At 35.5% G+C, this 23,205-nt stretch overlaps 1 protein-coding gene and 1 pseudogene across 7 annotated transcripts in view; both read right to left on the bottom strand.

Moving 5' to 3' along the window:
• Mtx2 (metaxin 2) overlaps nucleotides 1-23,205 on the bottom strand; it is a 51,501-nt gene that overhangs the window by 8,832 nt on the left and 19,464 nt on the right. For all 7 annotated transcript variants that reach the window (XM_059260735.1, XM_059260734.1, XM_059260728.1 and 4 more), the window contains 3 exons: nucleotides 20,175-20,222; nucleotides 19,106-19,152; nucleotides 2,748-2,820 (listed from right to left, as the gene is read on the bottom strand). In XM_059260735.1, coding sequence (XP_059116718.1) covers nucleotides 2,748-2,820; nucleotides 19,106-19,152; nucleotides 20,175-20,222 — 168 coding nt within the window. The remainder of the gene's footprint in view (nucleotides 1-2,747; nucleotides 2,821-19,105; nucleotides 19,153-20,174; nucleotides 20,223-23,205) is intronic.
• LOC131909868 (large ribosomal subunit protein uL16-like) lies at nucleotides 7,741-10,470 on the bottom strand (annotated as a pseudogene).

Raw genomic sequence — 23,205 nt, 5'->3', positions numbered from 1 at the left:
TCATGCCTAGACGAATGGGTATTGTGAGGTATGACATTTAAGATTTTATTTGATGTGTGTGTGCACATGCGCACATGCATACACATGAATGACAGTATCTGCAGAAGCCAAAGGAATAGAAACTGAGGTTATAGGTGGTTGTGAGCCACCTGACATGTGTGTTGAGAAGTGACCTCAAGGCCTCTATCAGAGGTGCACATGCTTTTAACCCTGGAGCCATCTCTCCAGCCCCCTCGAGAATAACATTTTTAGAAGCAGAATATTTCTCCTTTTTAATTCCTTTCAAATTCTTGGGGGGTGGGGAGGCACGTTGTCTCCTTACAAATACATTAAACTGGGCGGATGTGAGGACCAAGTGCTTGCTGCACAGACGTGAGGTCTTGAGTTCAGAGTCCAAGGACCCTCATAAAAGGCCAAGAGCTCTGGAACCTTAGTGCTAAACAATGGAGATAGAAAGCTCCCAGGGGCTGGCTGGTCAGCTAATCTAGCCAAATGGTGAGCTACTGGTTCAGAGAGATCTTATTTCAAAAGAAAACAAACCAACAAAAAGGTGGAGAGCTACTAAAGAAGACATATCAACTTCTGGCCTCTGCATGTAACACACCCACACTTAGCACCCACATACATAAATGAAGCATTGTAGGTAATAAAGCACAGAAATAATGTGGCTAGCCAACTGTATATGCAAAAATATCCAATAAAGAGATAGACTAAGAGATCAAAGCAACAGATGAGAAGTGAAGGATCCTTTTCTTCTCACTAGGTTAACTACAGTCAACATGCAGTCTTTATTGCATGTATCAGGCAAAAACACAGTGAGACAATTCTCTGTACCAAAGTAGAACTGTGTGTTCTGATTCTCATTTTAGACAGAAGTCACTCCAGACCAATTTTTTCTTCTTTTTTTGCCTGTGTGTGTGTGTGTGTGTGTGTGTGTGTGTGTGTGTACACCCATGCACACATGTGTACAGGGGCATTCACCCATACAAATATGGGAGTGCAGAGCCCAGAAGTTTATATGATATCAGTGTCCTTTATCTTTTTCTATCAGTCTGTCTCCACCTTATTTTGATTTTTGATACAGAGTCTCTCACTGCACTTAGAGCTCAAGGATTAGCTAGACTGGTGTGTCTCTATTTCCTAGCCCTGGGATTTCAGGCAGGTGCTGGCATGCCCAGCTTTTTGTGTGGGTGCTGGAGATCTGAACACTGGGCCTTATGTGTGCACAGTAAAAATGGAACCATCTCCCTAGCCCTGTTTCATTTTTTTTCTAAAGAAAGCAGTAACATGTTGTCAAGTAAGTCTGTATATTCAGAGAATGTTATCTAGAAACCTAGATGTCATCTAGTCTGAGTAGCTCATGTAACAGGTGAAGTTAAAAGAAGAGAAGTAGAACTCCCCAAAGAAACAGTTAATAACTGGACAAAGTAACAGGATTAATGACTTCCTAACTTGTAACCAAAATGTTCTCTAACTGTCCTATGTTCTGTTTTAAAAGTCCATTACAAGCTGAGTGTGGTGATGCCTTTAATCCCAGCACTCAGGAGGCAGAGACAGGTGGATCTCTAAGTTTGTGGCTAGCCTGATCTACATAGAGAGTGCCAGAATAGCCAAAGACATATAGTGAGTATGATGGTTTGAATGAAAATGGCCCCTATAGGCTCATAGGGTGACACTATTAACAGAACTATGGGAGCCAAATAAATCCTTTCCAAGCTCGTCTGGTCATGGTGTTTCATCACAGCAATAGTAATCGCTAAAAATCCAAAATATATTGGATTTCCAAGTCTAGAAAAATTTTTTTAGAAATGTTTTCTAAGTTTATTCAGAAATCTAATAAACTACATTTATATGGAATTTTCAGTGTTAAGGGTTGGGTGTTTACAGATAGTCTAACAATTATTATCACCCTTAAAAGCTTAAGGGTGAAAAGAAAATGCTAAACACAAATAGTTCCTAAATAATCATCATATCAAAATGAAGAGATTGACAAATTTTTGTATGTATAAAAAGCAATACAGCATACCTATGCTAATCAATTATACATAATCACTTATTCATGAAGGAATGATTTTGTGTTGTTATTGCTCTAGTAAAACCAAAATAATCTGTGACATCATATTTAACATTTAATTAGCTTTGTGGTATTATATTTTTATACCAAAATTATTCGAATCCTATTTAACTGGCACTAGTTAGATCTCCTGACATATAACACACAAATCATCCTGATCATTAAATCTACTAGCATGTAACACAGATCATCATTATCATTTAAAAGAGTAAAAGTGAAGCTTTAATAAAAGTACTTTAAAACACTAGAAAAAAAGAAAGTTGACAATTTAATTATTTCATGAGCTTTCTTCTTCTACCTGTTCTACAGGAAAAATACAGGATGCTGAATAATAGATTCATTAGTATTAAAATTTGTTTTCAGAAAAGGAAAGCCCAGTGTAAATCAGACTGAGGAAATCTGATGTCACATATGTCCTGAACATCCAGTTAAAAACCTCAGACCAGAGTTAAAATAAGTAGACATAGGCCTTCATGATTAAGCTTATAATAGCTACTTAAAAAAAAAAAAAAAATGGGAAAATAATTCTTCAAAGGGAAAAAAACAAAACTAAGAATTTAATATCAGGGGCTAGAAACATGGCCAGTAGCAAAGTACTTACTAGCATATCTAAGGCCTTAGGTTCAATCCTCAGTATTAACAAGTAGTATTAACAGAAAACACACACACTTACCAGAGGGAGACATATATTCTGCATTTGCCCTACACACCACTTTGACAGGCAGATTACACATTTGCAAAAAGGCCTGTGAAGAAAGAGAAACGTAATAAACCTAGTAAAAATACATGCATATTCCAAAAGAACTCTTCCTCATTCCTTTCCTAAACTAAATAGTTTATACAATAATACTACACTGGAAAAATTATGAGCAGTTTAAAGTTTCCAAACAAAAATATTTTACTTAAAAAAAAAAAAAGACAGCCGGGCGGTGGTGGCGCACGCCTTTAATCCCAGCACTCGGGAGGCAGAGCCAGGCCTCTCTGTGAGTTCGAGGCCGGCCTGGACTACCAAGTGAGTTCCAGGAAAGGCGCAAAGCTACATGGAGAAACCCTGTCTCGAAAAACCAAAAAAAAAAAAAAAGACTAAGTCATTAGTAAATATATAAAACTTAAGACAATTATATACACTTAAGAAAAAATTTTATTCACATTTTGAATTACTTTATGTAAGTAAACAATATTACATATTACTTTAACATCCATTTCTTTAATGGATGACAAATGTCCAAAATTTTATTAAGATACTGAGGTTTTAATTTTTTTATTCATTGCAGGATCACCATCTTTCTCATTGTACTGGAAAATTCAAAATGTTATTTCTGCGACTTCAATGTTCTTTCCAGTAATCCTCAAAATACTGACATGTGTTTCCTATGTTAACTAATTCATCATTTAAGATTTAAAATTGGGAGCCAGTGAGATAGCCCAGTGAGTAAAGGTGCTTGCTACCAAGCCTGGCCATCTGAGTTTGACATCCCCCAACTCCCCCACCCCCACCCCCGCGCCAGAACCCATGTGGGTGAAAAGAACCAATTCCCAAAAGTTGTTCTCTGACTTCTATACATACAGATGACATGCATGCTCATGTGCTCGCTCTCCCTCCCTCCCTCCCTCCCCCCTCTCTCTCACACACACAACTAATAAATAAAATAAATAAAATTTTAAAGAGACAAATTATTTTTACTTGGTTTATAGAAAGAAAAATTTTGAAGAAATTAAATGTCTACCAATAAAGAAGTAGGTTAATCATAGTACATCCCAAACTAGAATGTTACACAGCTGTTTTAAAAGCTTATATTTTTGAAGAATTTTCTATGATAAAGAAAAAAATATAAGCTGGGTGTGGTGGCATACACCTTTAGTCCCAACACTCGGTAGGCAGGTGGATCTCTGAGTTTGAGGTCAGCCTGGGCTACATGGTGAATTCTAAAACAGCCAGGGCTACATAGAGACCCTGTCTCAAAGGAAAAAGAGAAAAAGGAAAAAGAAAAATATACACATATACAAATTGCATTACATCCACACTGATTTGTTTTTAAATATTTTTAGGTCACCAGTGAGTTCTACCTAATCTACTATTTTCTGCAATACTCCAGGCTTACTCCACTTGTATTCTTTCATGACTTTCTGACTTTTCCTCTTACATACTTTCCCCATGTTCTACAAAATAATTTATTCAACTGGGAAACCTGAAGCTACTGTAGTTCTAATTCCCATACACACTTTAGAAGGGGGAAAAAAACCTTTCTTATTTTCACAACTTGATGAAATTATAATAAAAACAGTCAAATGTGAGTTACCATAACTGACTTCATTAACAAGGCTATTATTATTTATCATATATTGAGATTAAGACTAGAACAGCCTGCTTATACCCAATACAAATTTCTCACAGAGTTGTTTCCTGTGATTCCTTTTCCATTCAGGATTGAAAATCAGTATTGAACATGAACAACATTCTATACAAAAAATCCCATTTACCCAGTTATAAAACTAAGGTAAGACTGTCCCAGGCCAGTCTGGGTTACATTACAAGACTCTATCTTGTTACATGACCCTGTCACAATAAAATAAAATAAAGCTCTCTATTTTTAAAAGTATGTCAATTAAAATTCTAGTACTCTAGAAATGTAGATATGCTTTCCTTTAAAAAAAAAAAAATCTCTTTACTCACAGCCTGACTACTACACTGTTTTGTAACTTATGTACATCTGATCTCCCTGAGCAAAAGAAATATTTTAGAAAGCCAAAGAATGTATTTTTTGCTTTTTTGTATCTCTCCTGGCCTCCTCACAATCTCCTTTAATTTTTGTACAACTAACTTACAATACTGTGGTATTTGACGCGAAGCCTTTGATGCTGCATACTCTGCAATGCTATCTAAGTACACCAACCAGAGTGGGCAAGAGTTGACTGTGGCAGACGCTGTTATCTGCCCTACCCTCACCCGTCCATGTTCTCCCCTTTCCCTGAAGTGGTTGAAGTCTTGGCAGCAGACACTAAGTGCAAGGTCTCTATCTCAGCACCACAAAAGGCACACAGTCAATGGAAACCGACATAATCAGAAGAAACAGAAAAACAGAGAGCATCTATGAAGCGGCACTACAGAAGACTAATAGTCAGGTGTAGAGGGGCTTCAATCAGGAACAGGACCCTTTTCATCCTGTAACACAAAGAAGCTAGATAGAGATCAGCGATGAGGACTGCAAACCGATGTCAGGAAAAGCAAAAAGACCAGGGCTGAAAAGACAGCTCAGTCTGTACAAGTTCAGCTCAAACTGGAGGGCCTGGGTTTGGATCCCTAGGACCCACATCCGAAGCCCAGCACAGAGAGTAACCCCACCTCAGGGAAGGAGGGAGGAAAAGCAGAGCCCTCGCTCGACCTTCCTGGCTAGCTGATCCAGCCCCTCATTTGAGTTTCCGGTTCAGTGAGAAACCCTGTCTCAAAAACTGTGGTGGAGCTGGCCACAGTGGCCCAGGATTTTAATTCCAGAACTCAGGATGCAGAGGCATCTCTGAATTTAAGGTCAGTCTGGTCTACAAAAGACATTTCAGGCTTGCCAGGATTACTACACAGTGAGCCCCTGTATAAAAATAAATAAATAAAAAGTGGAAAATGACAGCTGGCAGCAGCCCCTATCTCCATAAACACGCACACATGAACATGCAAACACACAAAGACAAGAGATTGAGCATGTACTCACATTACCTGTGAGATATGAAGAGAGATCATTTGTTGAGAAGGGAAATCTAGAAGAGACTAAGGCCTTCAATGGAGCAAGAGTTTGAAAGAATTTAATTCTTTTCAAAGGCCTGAATAATTCCAACTGTTAGCAACTACTAATACTATACAAATGGTACATATGGTATGAAATTGTACTACATGGAGAGTATAATTATGCCAATCAATATTCCATAGGACTTTAGTTCACTTATATTGTTGTATAATCAAACCCATACTTAAACACCAAAATTTTTGCTTCTTTATTAATAAAAAACTGAATTAATTTTGACCAATTTAATGACACTCAACGTACAAACCTCCACTGAGGGCATGATTCTTGTTAGACAAAGACTAATTTTGTAACATTAATATATTTACTCTTCATCACTAGTTCAGAAGGAATTTCTGAATTCACCTGGAGTTCACAAAGAAGCTTGATAATTACACAGAACTTCCATCCAAATATTAAAAATGTAAAAACAAAGCATTACTGTGATTATCTTTAGTATGTAAAAACTTCAAAGCAAAGGAAGGTCTGACTCAACTAGTACTTTTGTACTCTCTTTGTAAGATGGAAGGGAGCTGAAGTTCCAAAACAGCAGCTTTCACATTTTTAAATTATGTTTAAGTGTGTGTATGGAGGAGGGGGGGTGCACGCATGTGTGGGTACCCATGGAGGTCAGAGGTTACAGATCCCAATAAAGCTTGAGTCACAGGTAGCTATGAGCCACATGGTGATATTTTATTTGTACTGAAATGTGATTTTATTTGTATGTTAATAAATAAAGTTGCTTGGGGGTCAGAGCTAATAGTAAACCATAGCAGAAGTCTGGCAGTGGTAGCACATGCCCTTAATCCTGATCACATGACAGGCAGATCTCTGTGTGTTCAAGGATACCACCAGCATGAAGACCCATGCCATAGAAGACCTGGAGGTCTGTATAGACAGGCAGTGATGAGGAGGTCATGTGGTTGGGTTTACAACCAATGAGAAGGCAGAACAGAAAGTCAATAAAAAGACAGATACACAGGAAGTAGGTCTCTTTCTGAGGGGAAGGACGGCAGCGGCAGCGGTGGTTTTAAGTCTCAGCTCTTAGCTACTGCTCTGACCTCTTGGGCTTTTAACTCTGCACTTGGCTCTGTGTTTCTTATTTAATAAGACCGTTACATCTACAGAGCCATCCAACACTAAAAGAACAGTAAGAGCTTTTAACCACTGAGGTATCTCCAGCCCCTCATTTTTATTTTTAATCTAAAACTACTCCAAATAATAGCTAAGATACACCAACCAAAAACACATTTTGTTTTTGATTTGAAGTAGAAATACTTATTTTTATTCTTAGGTAATACAAATGTAGTCTTGGTTATAACAATGAATTTAGGCTAACTTAACCTCTTATTCTTCAGTTGGACACTTAATTCCAAAGCAATTCAAAGAAATAACAACATGAAACAATTTCCTTAGTATATGGTATCCCAATGTTTTATTACCAGGCTGTCCAATATGGTAATCACTAGCAACAAGTTGCTATTTAGGTTAAATTTAAATTTAATAATATCGTACAAAATTTTAAAATCAGTTTCTCAGGCAATCCAGTTATTTTTTTTCATATTCAAGAGGCATTTGTGCCTAAGGTCTACTGCATTTATTATACAGCACAGATACCAAACTTGTATGGGATGGGGTGATGTCTACTGGAGGTCTACTGGATAACATGGGTGTATAACAACATGGGTAGCCAGTACAGAAGAGAACGAACGAGGCACGAAAGGCTGACATCACCTGAAAGTGACTAAACTTTATAAAGACAACCTACAAGAACTGGAAAGATGCCTCAGCAGCATCCCAAATAATATGCATAGTACATTTCAAGTCTTTATTACCAAGTACTAGTAATATTCCAGAAGGAAATATGGTTAAATTAAAATTAAAGTTGCCAGGTGGTGGTAGCACATGCCTTTAATCCCAGCACTCAGGGAGGCAGAGGCAGACAGATTTCTGTGAGTTCAAGGCCAGCATGGTTTACAGAGTCAGTTCCAGGACAGCCAGAGCTACACAGAGAAATCCTGTCTCAAAAACCCAAAAAACCAAAAAGTTACCCATTTCCAGAAAAGCCAAGTCTAATGATTTTTAAAAGAAGTTAGATATAAATATAGATACACAGATAAAGATACAGAATCTACAACATTAAAACCTTCAAACATCAAGTAGCCTTTGATTCAACTGTAGAATTTAAAGGGCATTACTAAGTTCAGAAAACGGTAAGAAAGGCTCATGGTGGAAACAGGCAGCCAAAGGGAGCCTCCTTGGCATTGACCTTTGCATAAAGGTAGTACTGCCTTGTCTGCTGTCTCTAGCACCATTTAGAGTAATTTTACTTTCTGTAGGAGTCCTCTAGCCATCCCTCTCCTGACTAGATAAGCCTCTCCCACTCCTTAACATCCTCAGGTTAAGTACCTCAGCAGAATCTAATGGATTTCAAAGCAAGTTGCCTAAAGGGAAAACTAGCATGTACATATACTAGAAAAATGGGAATCCCTGCATATCAGTATAAAATAGCAAGAGGTAACAGAGCAGAAGACTCCCAGTGAGAGACTATCTGGATGAATCTCAGGGACTACATGACCTTGAAAGTTCTTTAAGTCCCTAAGCTTTCTAACATCTAGAATAAAACAAGTAGCTGATAGGTTGACTAAGGTGCTATTTGTTAAACACTTAGATACCATCTAGCACAGAGCTGTTCAACAAATACAAGGTTTATACTGGTGGTGATGACAGTAACTTATTTATCCACCTGAGAAGGGAGCCTATTTAATTTTGATGACTTCAAAAGAAAGCCGACCTCACATATTTTATTACTTTGGGTACCTACTTATGAGAGAAAAAAGAAAATATTATATACTATAATTATATTTTTATATAAAACAAACTGCAAATTTTGGGTTAAAATAAAAATCTCCAATTAGATACTAAAGAGATAAATAAAGAACATAAATTATTTTTTGAAAGAACAATATAAAGTACTGAATGGTTTAAGTGATTTGTTTTGACTGGATGTGAGATTTATTACTGAACATGATTTGGTAGGGTACAGGAAGTACTGTGGACTCCCTCAGAAATGCAAGGGACCAATACACTGGGGATATATTTGATGCTATCAGGAATGAGCTGCTTCTCAACCACCACTTCTGGCGGCCAGGGAACAGAAACTTGGCTCTACGCAAAGCCTCAATCACATGTCCTTATCCTGCAGGCTGGTGCAGATGGACATGATGACCTGGTCAATGTGAACCCTGGCTGCCACTGGGCCCTGGGACCTCCCAAGGTACTATGCATACCCGTCTGGAGCCCGTCAGCCCCAGAGCAGGACATCTTGTTGATTTGGATGACATGAAAAAGGTGAGGCCTCACTGGAATATGAAAGCCATCCTTGCCACAACTCTTTACCATGTATTTGTTGGAACATACGGGCAGCCTCCAGGGCTTTGGAACAGAGTTGCTCATATTCATCTGACACCAAGCGGCCACAAAGTGGGAATTCATCAACTTTTGCCTTCTTCTGTCTCAAGTCAAAGATGTGGATCTTGGCCTGAGGGACACCTCAGCAGAAGTGAGACTCTGGGCACAGTTTATTCTTACAATACTGGTAATGAGCAGAAGGAGAAAAGGAATGATTGATTTTCAACACACCTAACTAATCTTTTCTAACAAAGCAAAAATAAGTAAATAAATACACGGTACTATCATGCAGATAAAAGATCTCTCCCTTCAGACTGTAAGTTCTGTCAGAACCACAGACCATGAGTGTCTTTACTACCTATCCTTGGCATACAATAAGTTCTTGAAAAGCACTGGCAAGCTACCATAAGGATTGGCATCTTTTAATTCTATAGATCCAAAGCTCAGTACTTTAAAGTAACTCACCTCCTATTAATTAATGTTTTAAGAAATCAATACTTATACCTATCAATAAGCAGGCATTGGTTTAGAAAACTAACAGAATTCAATTTACCTATTTAGTAATCAGAAATCATAACTCAATAAGCAAAAAATGCTTAATATAGGGCAAATCTGTTCCCAAAGCATGAAAATGACATTTAAGAGCACATATGAAGACAGATTACATCAGAGAATAGAACCATCCTTAGGACACACTACCATGAAAACTATTCCTAGAATATTTAACTCAACTTTAGATAATACATCAACATCTGACAGCTTGGAAAAAAATTAGATTCTTTATAAAAGCAACCAAAATCAGAATAGAAAAACATAGAGCGCCTTTGCCTATTAAAGTTACATATAAATGAAAATTAAGGGAAAATTAAGCAAAAGAAGTATAAAGCAGTCAAACATAGAAGAAGAGTAATCCTTGTACACCAAGAAGCTAACAACACCAGCAGCAGAGCTGGCACTGGAGACGGGAGTGAGGGGAAAACAAAGTGTTTTCTACACTCTATGGGGATATAAAGTTTCGTTATAATTCCAAATGAGAAAAATAACAGTAACCAAAAAATCTAATTTTTATTAGCTAAACAGGTGGTAGGGACATATAATATACTCACATCGTTTCAGTTAAGTAATTGCAACATAACCCTGGATGCTTACCAGTGAGCTGCACCAGCTAGCTCCTTCCTCTTCCTCATTTGAAGATATATTAATATTTGTCATACGAGTTAAACACATAATACTCTCATACATATCAGCAGTAAATCAGCCAAGTGCCAGTAAAATGTAAATAATCCAAAATTTTAAATAATTTTCTTTAATCAAATTTTAAGACTGCGGAAAGCTTAAATACAGCTTCTTACATCACATAGAGCACATTAACAAAGCTGCTCAATGTCTAGCTAGGTAATGACCCACTTTCAGTCCAACCTAATGATAGTTATCACAGCCTGCACCGCCCAGGCTTCCACCTTAGGACAAAACTTCTATTCACGTCATAATTACGTGTGAAACACTTTGTGTGAAAATTTTATAAGGCTTATTCTCAATCATGCAATGCCACTTTCAGGGCACAAAATGAAAATGATTCTGATTTTAATTCCTATCCTGTTTCATGAGAACACAAAGAAAAATGAGTGGGGAAAGCTGAAGAATTATTTTCCACCTTACTGAAGAGATGTTTTCAAATTAAAAACCATGAACAAATCTACCCACAAAATAATTCATTTTATATCAAACAGCTGCAGATCCCATAATTGAAATAATGTATCTAAGGTTACAAATGAGAAGTGTTAGGTATCATTCTTAAAGAGACATATTAAGTTCCTAATACAGTTACAGTAACAGCGCTATTTGTAGTTTAACATAAATTAAGACCGTAATTATATTTGTGACTATTTTAAACAAAATAACAAATTCCTTTCTACCTGTGAATGTAATTTATAGCAAAGCCAAGTTCATTTTCCAAACCAATCTATTTCACACTGCAGAGGTACTCTGGTATAACAGTATAATGTGATTCTTGTGGAATGTTGAAAGAGTAGATTCACTAAAAGCACAGAAGAGGTTTGAAGATAAATGAAGATGCTATTCATTCAAGGGTAATTTCATCTTAGAACTATATGAAAGATGTTTCACTCACACAGGATAGTGTATGGTCTCAATTTTAAGTGTGTTTTCAGCTCAAATATAATACTGCTAGATCGATTATGCTGATACTGTACATCTAATAATGAAGAATGCTAGCATTTTTCTACTTAAAAAAAATAGATTGTCTTCTTCTTACCACTATGTCTTCATTGTTCTATTTACCTGCACAAACTTTAACATACTGCTTGCTATTTACCTTTTATAGAAATAAACAAAAAGGGATGATACTCTAACTTAGAATTTCTCAGAGACCTATAGGGACATGGATTTTTAATAAGTTAAATAAATATTGTATTAGAAAATATTAGCTGACATAAACTATTTCACAAATTATTTATAAATGACAACTTAGCCACCTATTTTATTTTGAATATGCACTACTTCATGACTGCAAATCCTACAAGACTAGTTCAGATGTTTTACACATCATACTATTTACATGCTAAAGAACTAATATGAATACTGAAACTGTTTTACTCTGTTAAGTTAATCAGTTTTATTTTAGAAACGTCATATTTATACTTATTCATACTTTATACTTCATAATTCATGCCAGGTGTTTTAACTATAACCTACCATCATGACCTAATTAATGTAATATAAAACAATAAGACTGAAGAATTTAAATTTAAATTCAGTGATAATAAGGAAACATCTGCAGCCTTCACCTTGCTCATTTTAGAATACTAAAAAGGACAATTGTTGCTATGTTCTCTTTTTCTTAGTTGTTATTGCCTTCTCCTAACTCTGAAAGTAAATACAAAGACCTCATTTTACAGAGTATGATCAAAGTGAGGATAGACTTTAAAATCTTTAAATTCATATTTTATGAAACTATAAAGCAGCTTTAATTTTTTAAATATTTTACACAAATAGTATTTTATTCATTCTCTATTAAAATATATCAACTGATGCATCCTACCAGTATTCATATCATGTTTAAGCTGTCACTTCATACTGCATATAACAACTTATTTAAAACAAAAACGTATGCAACCCAATCAAATACTCAAGATTATTTCATCTAAAATTCTGCAGGCAAGCTGTCAACCTTGGCCATTTACTTAAATGACTTGACAAGGAGCTATTTTCATACATTCTCCATCCAACAACTGACTTGCAATTCAAAGGAAAAAGGCACTCCTCACTGCTTGCCTCTGAAGATTATTACATTAGAATATGATCATTTAACTACAAATAAATACCTCCACCTACAAAGCTTCATTTGCTAAAGTAAGCTTAAGTGAATATCAGCCTATCTGACATGCTAGTGAGCATAGCATTAATGATACCTACAAAAATGTTGAATTTTTTGACAATATAATATAGTAAATGGAAAAAAATAGCTTTTGTTATCTATTTTTCATTTTTAGGGTTATTTACTCACAAAAACCAGGGAAAATAAAAAAGATTAAATGAAACACAGACGTTCTTTTTAATCTGAGCTTAAATGTCATTCTTAACTAAACTTAAGGTTACTTTTTCATGCAGTATTCTAATAATGACCACCAGTCTGTGACACTAAAAAACAATTCTAATTTTTATAGACTTTATATTCAGACACACAAAAAAGAAAAGCCAGCTTGTTTAAACTGGCTTTATGTATATTAAATGAAATGATTTCTAAACCCCATTAGAAAGTACTATCTTATTATATATACATAAAATATTCACAAGTAAGTGTATAAATGTTTAAAGTCAAAACAGAATATTAATTCTCTGTTCAATATCTTCTATTTCTATAGCTTTAATATTTTTCAAAAGAATTTTTCACTACCTAACAAGTTTAATAATAACATAAGAATGCCTTTACGACATTTCCAAATTCCAAAAACTGAGACATGTTTATCTTTCATACCTTAATGTAAATTGTAATGTGCTAGGAAACATCAGAAATAATGTATGATTAAAAATTCACTTATTAGCGGGGCAGTAGTGACACTCAGCTTTAATCCCAGCACTCAGAAGGCAGAGGCAGGTGGATCTCTGAGTTCGAGGCCAGCCTCATCTACAGAGTGAGTTCCAGCACAGCCAGAGCTACTCAGGGAAACCTTGTCTCAAGGAAAAAAAAAAGGTCATGTATTATTAGGCTAACAGCTGACCCTCTCTGCCTCACCACTCTTCTCAGTGGGGAAGTAGGAATTGTAGTAGTACCAATTCCACGGGATTGCTATAAGAGAGGGTTGTTTTGACATGTAACTCACACAGCACTGGCCCCCTATAAGGATTAAACTAATAAAAATAAGGTGCTCAGCACAGTGTCACCCATACACAGAACTCAACCAACACCATGGCTTTCTGTTTTCTTCCATAATTAGTGACCTGTATTTAAAAAGACCAGCTCTGAACTTTAAGATTTCTACTTTTTGTTCTGTGTTCTCTGGCTTTGTTGTTGGTTGTTTTAAAACTGGGTCTCACTATATAGCCTAGACTGGCCTGAAACTCATCTATCCACAGCTAGACTTGAATTTGTGATCCCTCTGCCTCAGTCTCCAAAATGCTAGAATTATATGCATGTGCCACATTTTGATTTTTTTAAATTTTTTTTTCATGTGTGGGTATTTTGCATGTATATCTTTGACTATGTGATGCCTGGAACTGGAGTTACAGACAATTGTGAGCCACCATGTGGATGCTGGGAACTGAACCAGGGTCCTCTGGAAGAGCAGCCAGTACTCTTAACCACTAAGACATCTCTCTAGCCCCACATTTTAAAAATTAAGAGTACAGTAGCACCCTGCATTAGGCTGTAGTAAGGACTGATCATAATACTCTACATAAAAGCTCTCAGTAGAGTTGGGTATACACAAACATATTTAATGTTAAATTTTAAAACAAATTTGAATATTCTGAAATAACATTAGGTATACACATTGAATATTAACATTTTTAGGCATAGCATGAAAACATGGTTATCCATGCTCCAGTGGATAGCCTCAGACCCAGAAGTATATGGGCAGCAGAAATTGGACTTGGTGGGGAATAAAAAGAAGAAAAAGGGGGCTGGAGGGATGGCTCAGTGATTAAGAGCGCACTAGCTGCTCTTCCAGAGGACCCGGGGTTCAATTCCCAGTACCCACCTGGCAGCTCACAACTGTAAATCTTGTTCCAGAGGATCCCACACCCTCACATTGACATGCATGTGGGCAAAACACCACTGTACATAAAATACAAATAAATAAATTTTGTAAAAAAAGAAGAAGAAAGGACCGGAGGTTGAGAAAGGGTGAGGATAGAGAATGGATCTAGAAGAAGGTGGGGAAGGAGTAGTGGGGTAAATATGATCAAAATCCATGTATGAAATTCTCAAAGAATTCACAAAATCCTGTATTTAATGTGGCTATAAAAACTATTAATGCTCATGTCAATATAAAAATGTTCTCCTTAAAACCTTATATATAACAATTATTCCTGGTAGTGTTCTTTAGGCATTATCAAGTCTATAAGCTTCTAATTATCTTGTTGAAATTGATTAATTGTATTTCTGCCAAGAATCAGGACAGAAGGAAATAATCAACATCCTCTGCATATTTACAATACTCCAAGTATCTTTCTAAATGTTTTAAATATGTTAATACATTCAATTCCCATTAGCCAATGGGCAGCATCTACTTTGTCTATTTTATAGAGGAAGAAACTTGAAACAGAGTTCTTAAGGTATAATCTCCTTGGAACAGCCCATTTCTCTTTATGGAATTTGCTATAAAATAAAACACTCTGACTGAAACAGTATAGACATAACTTCTTCTGTGCTGTTGTTGCATGATATTTTGTTTGTATTCTGACAAGTAAAGCTTGCCTGAAAGATCAAGGCAGAGCAGCCAGCCACCAGAAACTTCTTATCTCTACAAAATCTCACGAAATAGGAGCAACCTGTCTCTATGAATCCTCAGACTGAATGGGCTGAGATCCTGTCTCTACCTGCCTTATATTCCTGTCTCCACCTCCCTAGTGCTGGGATTAAAGACATGAGCCTCCCAAGTACTTGGATCAAAGGCGTGAGCCTCCCACTGCCTGGCCTCTATGGTTAACTAGTGGCTAGCTCGACCCTCTGATCTCCAAGCAAGCTTTATTTGCCAGAACACAAACAAAACATAATACAACAGTGCTGTTGTTGTTGAGACCCTGGCAGTCTTGGAACTCACTATGTAGACCAGACTGGACTCAACCAAGATATGCCTGCCTCTGCTTCCTGAGTGCTGGGATTAAAAGAATAAAGTACACACCCAGAACTTAAGTTTTTTAAAAGCTTTTTTTTTTTTTTTTTGTAAAAAGCTTAAGAATTCATATGTACTTGTTCATGCTGTCCAATACAAGGGCCAACAGTTACATATGGCTATTGAGCATATGAAATATGGCTAGCACAAAGAGATATATTCTAAATGTACACATTAGACTTTGAATTCAATTTGAAAAAAGTAAAATAAATTTTGTATTGATTATATGATATTATTTTGATATACTGAGCTAAGTAAAACATTACTAAAATTAATTTTCTTTTATGAAGGTACTAGAAATTTTGTATTACTTAGTAGCTAGCACTATATTATCTACTGGATAGTTGGTCTAAGTTTGGAGTGTAAGAGACAATAGTAACAGAATTATCAAGTTTGTTTTACTAAACAATATAAGCTTAAGTCCCTCAAAGTAGCACTTTAAAATGAGAAATGTCTCTATGCATGCATGTGTACACAATGTTACATAAACACTGAGCTCATGAAAATATATCAGACTAACTTTTCACTATCGTCAGGAATCAAGATCACATTAGGACCAAACAGCACTCAGGTGAGTCTGTATTTGTAGATAGACGATACAAAGAAAGCACATCACCGGGAAATGATCACCGGGAAGAAAATGATTTTCTTTTAAACTGAAGTCATAAAGGTGCCTTTGATTACAAATAGCCAAGCACTTAGCTTCTAGAATATAATAAACACCTGCCTTTGTGATAAGTAAAATTTGAATTTCCTGATGGCATAATTGGCGGACTATTAAAATGTCCAATGTTTTATATCTGGTATCTTCTAGAAAATATACAGTTTATATTGTTTTTATATCACGTTTTTTTGATCAACTTTATACATCAAACATAAAGCCCTTAGCTGGTTCTTCTAAACAGATGCTTTTGCTCTATATACAAGAAAATTACTCCATAAAGTTTATATCAGATATGTGGGAAAGTCACATTTATAGTCATGGCTACTATCAGCTGTCAAGTCAAAGATTATTGAAGAAAACCAAGGATTTTTAATATATGCTAGTTAATTTATCATCTAAGTGACATATGTAGGATAAAAAATTGAAATGGTTAAGCAAAATTCAATTATTTTAAAAGGTCTTTTTGGTGTTATTTTCAGTTGCAACTGTGATTTGAGAAACTAGGGTAAGAAAACGAATTAATAGGTACCATAACAACAATAATATATACCAAGTTGGGTCTTTTTATCTTCCCTTCCAAGAAAAACTTAAATATCAATTTTTAAAATAGTAATATTCTGATATTTTGCTTTGTATAGAAACTGATTAAACCATCTAGCCTTTGGCTGTTCAAACTTGACACCATTTTATTTGGAACTAGAGCGCTGACCTATACACTGTGGAATAGTGAGTGAGCAGCATCCCTGTCTACCCAACAGGGATATCCAATGGTATTCCTTCCATAGTTCTGACAACCCACATGCTTAACCACCATCACAGCTTCAAGGAGCCAAACTCTCCCTGGCTGAGAATCCTTAGTCTATTCCTACCCAAAATTCTTTCCTATTTGTTCAAAATTAATTACTGCAGTACTCCCTACAATAATGTTATTTCATTTTAAGGGCTCTTCGTAAGTGATCCTTACATGACTTTAGTAAGGAGTAAACCTGCTGAAATCACATATAAAATAGCCTGGGTACATTTTTCTTTTACTGCATGCACTAGAAGATTTTTCTGGGGAAAAAGATGTTAATTAGCTTAGTAAAATCCTTAAAGAGCTATCCCCCAAATGGCAATTAAAAGGGGTCAAGAAACAGTGCTTCAACTAAAATATTCACTATGCCCTGAAGCTACCACTTCAAAGATACAAAGACTGAAAATATTATTTTATACACAGCAAGTAATTTATTTGCACTGTCATTTATCAGGCAAGACTGCTTCAACACACTAACAAACTATTTATACAATGTTGCCGGGCGGTGGTGGCGCACGCCTTTAATCCCAGCACTCGGGAGGCAGAGCCAGGCGGATCTCTGTGAGTTCGAGGCCAGCCTGGACTACCAAGTGAGTTCCAGGAAAGGCGCAAAGCTACACAGAGAAACCCTGTCTCGAAAAACCAAAAAAAAAAAAAACAAAAACAATGTACATCTACCGAGTGCATTCTTTATTCCAGGCAACTATGTTTTTTTTTTTGTTTTTTTTGTTTTTGTTTTTTGTGTGTGTGTGTGTGTGTGTGTGTGTGTGTGTGTGTGTAAAATGTTAAATTCCATTTCTCTCACTAAAGAGATTGACAAAACCAGTATAAAGGCTATATTTATTGCACATAACTAAAAATTTATTTATCAAAAGTTAAGATAAAAAGAAAATAAAAATTAAATAGAATTTAAATAAAAAATAAAGGCAAAATTGTAATTTATACTCTTGGTAAAAGATAGATATAAAGCTAATGTAAAAGAAACATACTAGATCCACCAACTAATAAATTCTTGCCCAAGCACACTTCTTCCCATCTTTCTTTCCTTCCCCACCTTAAAACAAAGATGAACTGAATACCATACTATCTACTGACATACTGAATGACAGTACTAGACACTGGCATTGAAACCAAAGGTTATCAAATTAAACAAGAAATCTAAATGGGATGACCTAAAATTAAATGCTTAGCATTATGCCTCCAACATGACAAAAGCTTGATAACTACTTTCTCCTCCCTTTCTCTTTATCCTCCAGCAGCCCAGTCTCACCTCCAATACAGATCACTAATTTTCAGATTCCTTTTACATGCTGCACAGCCAATCTTCTGTGATTCCAACTACATGAACTAAGTACCTTAGCAGCTAAATATGGAAAATGTTCATATGATTTTACAATATGCAGAAACATTGACTTTTTTCAAATAAACAATTCTCCACATATTCCATAGCGCAATTTTAAGTTTAGCCTGCCAAACATCTTTTTTGGATTACACAACTATAACATAAAATTTAAAAAGCAATTGCACGCAGTAAGTGGACTGGGAATAATAAATACACATATAATCAATAAATATATGAAGAGTAGCTAGAAAGAATCTATCTGCTTCAAGGTTAACAGACAGAATTAAGGTTAGCATGTGTATAATAAGCAGAATGATGATTAAAAAGATGTAGTGAATAACTCTTTAAAATAAGTTAGGAAAGGATTTTGAGTATATAAGTGAAATTATCACCCCTAAATAAAATACTATATCTAACCAAAACCAAAACAACTGCTAAGATAGAATGTGTCCTCCATTTAAAAGTACTTTTGCTTAAAGGAATGGATAATGAAGTTTATTTTACATACTGACAATTGAAAATACTGTAGAAAATTAGACTTCACAGAAGAGTAAGATTATACTGATAATGGTGAAGTCACACAGAAAAACTCTAAACATACAGTATCAGACTTCAGTAGGGGGTGGACGGCAACTCAAAATGATATACATCCTCTAGCACAAAGAACAAAATTACATTATTTACATATTTACCTGCACAGCAAGAGATGCTGCATTGTCAGAAAGCAAAATTTGCTCCCCTGTGGAAACATAAAGAAAGGTCTAAGTCCAAAGTTTAACTGCTAAATAAGCAAAACGTATTAAAATATTTTTAAAAGCTATTTCTATTTTAAAGAGATATCCTACACTAAAGCAATTATGAAGCTTTTTATCAATGCTGTTGTGCAATAGTTTCAATTAAATTACCATGTGTAAGTGATAAAATAGGATTGTTCTAAAATTATTTGATCATTTATCTCATTTTATCAACGATTAAAATTGCTTATTTAAAAACACATTCATTTTTACCTTTTTTAAAAATATTTTTTCTTTTCATTAAAACGAAGTAAAATAGTATCTGTTCCAATCTCTCTAGTTTTAAGTAAAAGTATTCACAACCACATAAAGCAGCTTATAGTTACTATTGCACAGTGTGTCTAGGTCTGTCACACAAAAGAAAGATGACAAGTTCACTGCAATAAAAATTCCATGCTTAGAGGACGGGGGCTGCTGCCTATTAGTCTTCATTACTTTGCAGTCTTCTGACAACTGTAGCAGGCTGCTGAGCCCCAAATGGGGTCCATAATGTGATCTGATGATATATGAAGAGCTGCTAAAGGGAGCCTGAACCATCCTAGCCTATACATTTTAACAGTTCCTTTTTACTGAGAGCCCACTTTACCACAGGACTTCAAAAATCTGCTGTCTCAGCTATTGGTGCAGTAAATCTGCCAAGTGCTCCTGCAACCACATCATTTTACACTGCCTACAGCAGCCAATATAATGAGTCAATAATAAACTAAGGACCTTATAGGCTATGAATAGTTAGTTTACCTGGCAGATACAAGTTTAGGCAAAACCTTGTAGACAAATTATACGAGGGAATCCCTTCTTTGTGTTTTACATTCTCATTGCAGGAAATTATATTAGTGCATTTGGCGGTTGCAGAGAGTTTTGTTTGTTTATTTGGTTGGTCAGCTGGTTCGGTTTAACTTGGGGGTTTATTGTTAGTTATAAGTGTATTTTAACACAAAGCCATTTTTAATTGTGAATAAGAACTTACCTCTCAGTTGTTGATATAAGGTCGCATTTTCAGGCCAAGGTTCCGTAGCTGCAGAAACAAGGCAATGATAATCAGGCACATGAGGCAAAAGTATATCAGTACTCAGCCAAATCCATCAGTATGTACATTGGCAAGCATTTAAAATCTACTGTTAAGGTGACATTTAACTACAGCAATGAATCATACTACCTTAGATTGTATGAGATAACCTGCATAAGAAGGCTAGCCTTTTTAAATGTTTATTGTGTGGTGATAAGGTTTTTCATAGAAAAAAGGGAGATAACTTGCCCAATTAAAAAGACAATTAAAAAATAAAGTTAGCTTCCTTAAAATTAGTTATATGCAAAATATTGTTCATACATTAAAAAAATACTGGTATTTTATTCAGTACAAAAAAGATAGTAAAATAATGTTCAGAACGTTTTACTCTAAGCTTTTCAAAAAGCAAACTCTCTCGCACCAGATGAAAGAACCAAACACATCTGTTACAACCTGACCACCTTTCTTTTTAAAGTAGTATTTTAAAAACACAGGCATCCCAACGAGCACAAAGGCTTTGCTGCCTTGACTGCAGCACTGCCCCCTACAAAATGAAAAGCATTAATGCAGAATAAGCATTGAGTACAATGAGAAACAAAGTCAGTAAAACTAACTAATTCTGCTATGAAGCTTGACCTTGACCTCACTCTCCCATCTACACCAAATTCCAACTACAAGGAGAATATAACAACCTATCAGTGCTAAGGAAAAGCCCTCAGTTCTAAATGCTGTCTCCTAACAGTGCTTAAGAAGCAAAACGACTTTTGCTCACGTGGGGACGGGGGTGGGGTGTGGGGGTAGGGGGAGTGGGGGTAATGGGGGGGGGTGTTTGATCACTTTTAATCCCAGCACTTGGGAGGCAGAGGCAGGAGACTCTCTGTGAATTTAAAGCTAGCCTGGTCTACAGAGCTAGTTCCTAGGCAGCCAAAACTACATAGAGAAGCCCTGTCTCAGGAAAAAAACAAAAAACAGAAGAAACAGCACAAAGAGAGGAGTGGATCTGGGGAAGAAATGGAGGAGTAGAGGGAGGGGAAACTGCGCACCAGATGTACTGAAAACAAAAACTAAACAAACCATAAAATTAAAAAAGAAGCAATAGTTGCATTAACAGAACATACAGGATTATAAGGATCTCATTTACCAAATTCTTCTCTGTAAAGGAATAAAACATCAAAATAACTAATCCTAATACAGTAACTATGATTGTTCTTAGCAAGAAAGTGGGCTGTGGTAGTTAATAATTGATAGTTTTCTAACTGTGTTTATGCTAATCCAGTCTTTGATACAGCAAATCATTTTAATATATAATTATAGTTGATTTTTAAAAGAAATTTACATATGTAATGCATTTTTAAGATGAATAATTTAAGAGACAATAGGTAAAAGAAACCACTTGAATTTGTTCTTATACTTTAGAATCAAAATGAAAAACATATCAAAAGTTGCAAATGTTACACTTGACCTAATTAATATACATAAAATTAAGTAGACACTTAGTGATAATACTAGGAAATCATTAAGCAAATAATGGACCAGGAATAGTTTTCTACACTGTTAGCTACAATATTGTGCATACATGCAAAGGCCACTGGACTTCAACACACATAGTCAGGTTAAATATCTTTTACTGCAAACATTTTAACAAAGTAAAATTTCAATGAGAACCCAATTAACCTGCATAATACAATTCTTAAAAGCCAAGGCAACAAAAATGAGCTGTCATTAGCAAATTACTCAAAAGTAACTTTTTAGGATACATTATATGGTCAACACACCTGTACCATTTACTTCTCTAAACAAAACAATGAGACTTGTTTATTTTAAGATCCATAATCATCAAGTATTTAATATGTACCACATAAAGCATCAAAATAACATTTATAAAATTTCCAAAGATAAATATTAAAACTCAGTTCCTGAGAGAATAGATGTGTCCTATACCTCTCTGTGAGCCATATATACATGCCTTGAATATAGTTGTTACCCATTGTAAGTAAAAAAAGAAAATAAGCATTTAATTAAAACCTATCATACTTCATTCTTTAAACATGGATAAGCAACTTAATATTATTGTAGTGGGGTGTTCTAAAATATTTTGGTAATTTTAATTTTTGTTTAGCTATTTTGTCTCTAGGCTAGACATAGACTGCAAATTTTCAAAACAATTTATCCTTAAATATATGGTATCTGCAGTGTGTTTATTGATAAATGAGAAGCTACTCTATTGGCTTATAATATGAGCTATAATGTGAACATTAATTCAAGCTTCAATAATTCCAGTAGTTTAGGGACAGAGTGCTCACTCACATACATAAAGCACTGGATGCAAACTCAACCAACACACACACACAGTTAATTCATCACCTCCACTATGATGGGTTCTCCAGATCTAATCCAATAGAGCATATAAAAACAACAGAAATTTTGCAACATTCTACCTGACTGCAAGTAAGTTGTCTATCAATATCAAAAGCTCTGGTATGAAGACCTACAGCTGGAAACTAAGGTAGAGGGGGTTAATGTTTTGCCTGGTTCAATATATAAATTATATTTCAACTCATAAGTTACTGAAAATAAATTCCCAGGAAGAAACTCTACCAAACATTTGATACTTTCTTCACAAATAGAACATATCAGTTTAAATAAGTAGGCAAGTAGATTGATGAAACCTATGTGGCAATTTTATTTTAGCACCTGTGAATTCTAGTGTCATGGATCAACAGGTAAGAAAATGTATGCAAAAAATGACCTGCTACTTAACAAACCCTGAACATCTCGGAGCATACAAACACCACTGATTTTCTTTCTTTCTTTTCTTTTCTTTTCTTTCTTTCTTTCTTTCTTCTTCTTCTTCTTCTTTTTTTTTTTTTTTTTTTTTTTTTTTTTGGTTTTTTGAGACAGGGTTGGCTGTCTTGGAACTCACTCTGTAGACCAGACTGGCCTTGAACTCACAGAGATCCACCTGCCTCTGCCTGTCGTTGAGTGCTGGGAT

This window comes from Peromyscus eremicus, chromosome 4 (assembly GCF_949786415.1).
Source record: "Peromyscus eremicus chromosome 4, PerEre_H2_v1, whole genome shotgun sequence".
Lineage (NCBI taxonomy): Eukaryota > Metazoa > Chordata > Mammalia > Rodentia > Cricetidae > Peromyscus > Peromyscus eremicus.
The sequence above is the reverse complement of the archived record's forward strand: the minus strand, read 5'-3'. Positions and strand labels throughout refer to the sequence as shown.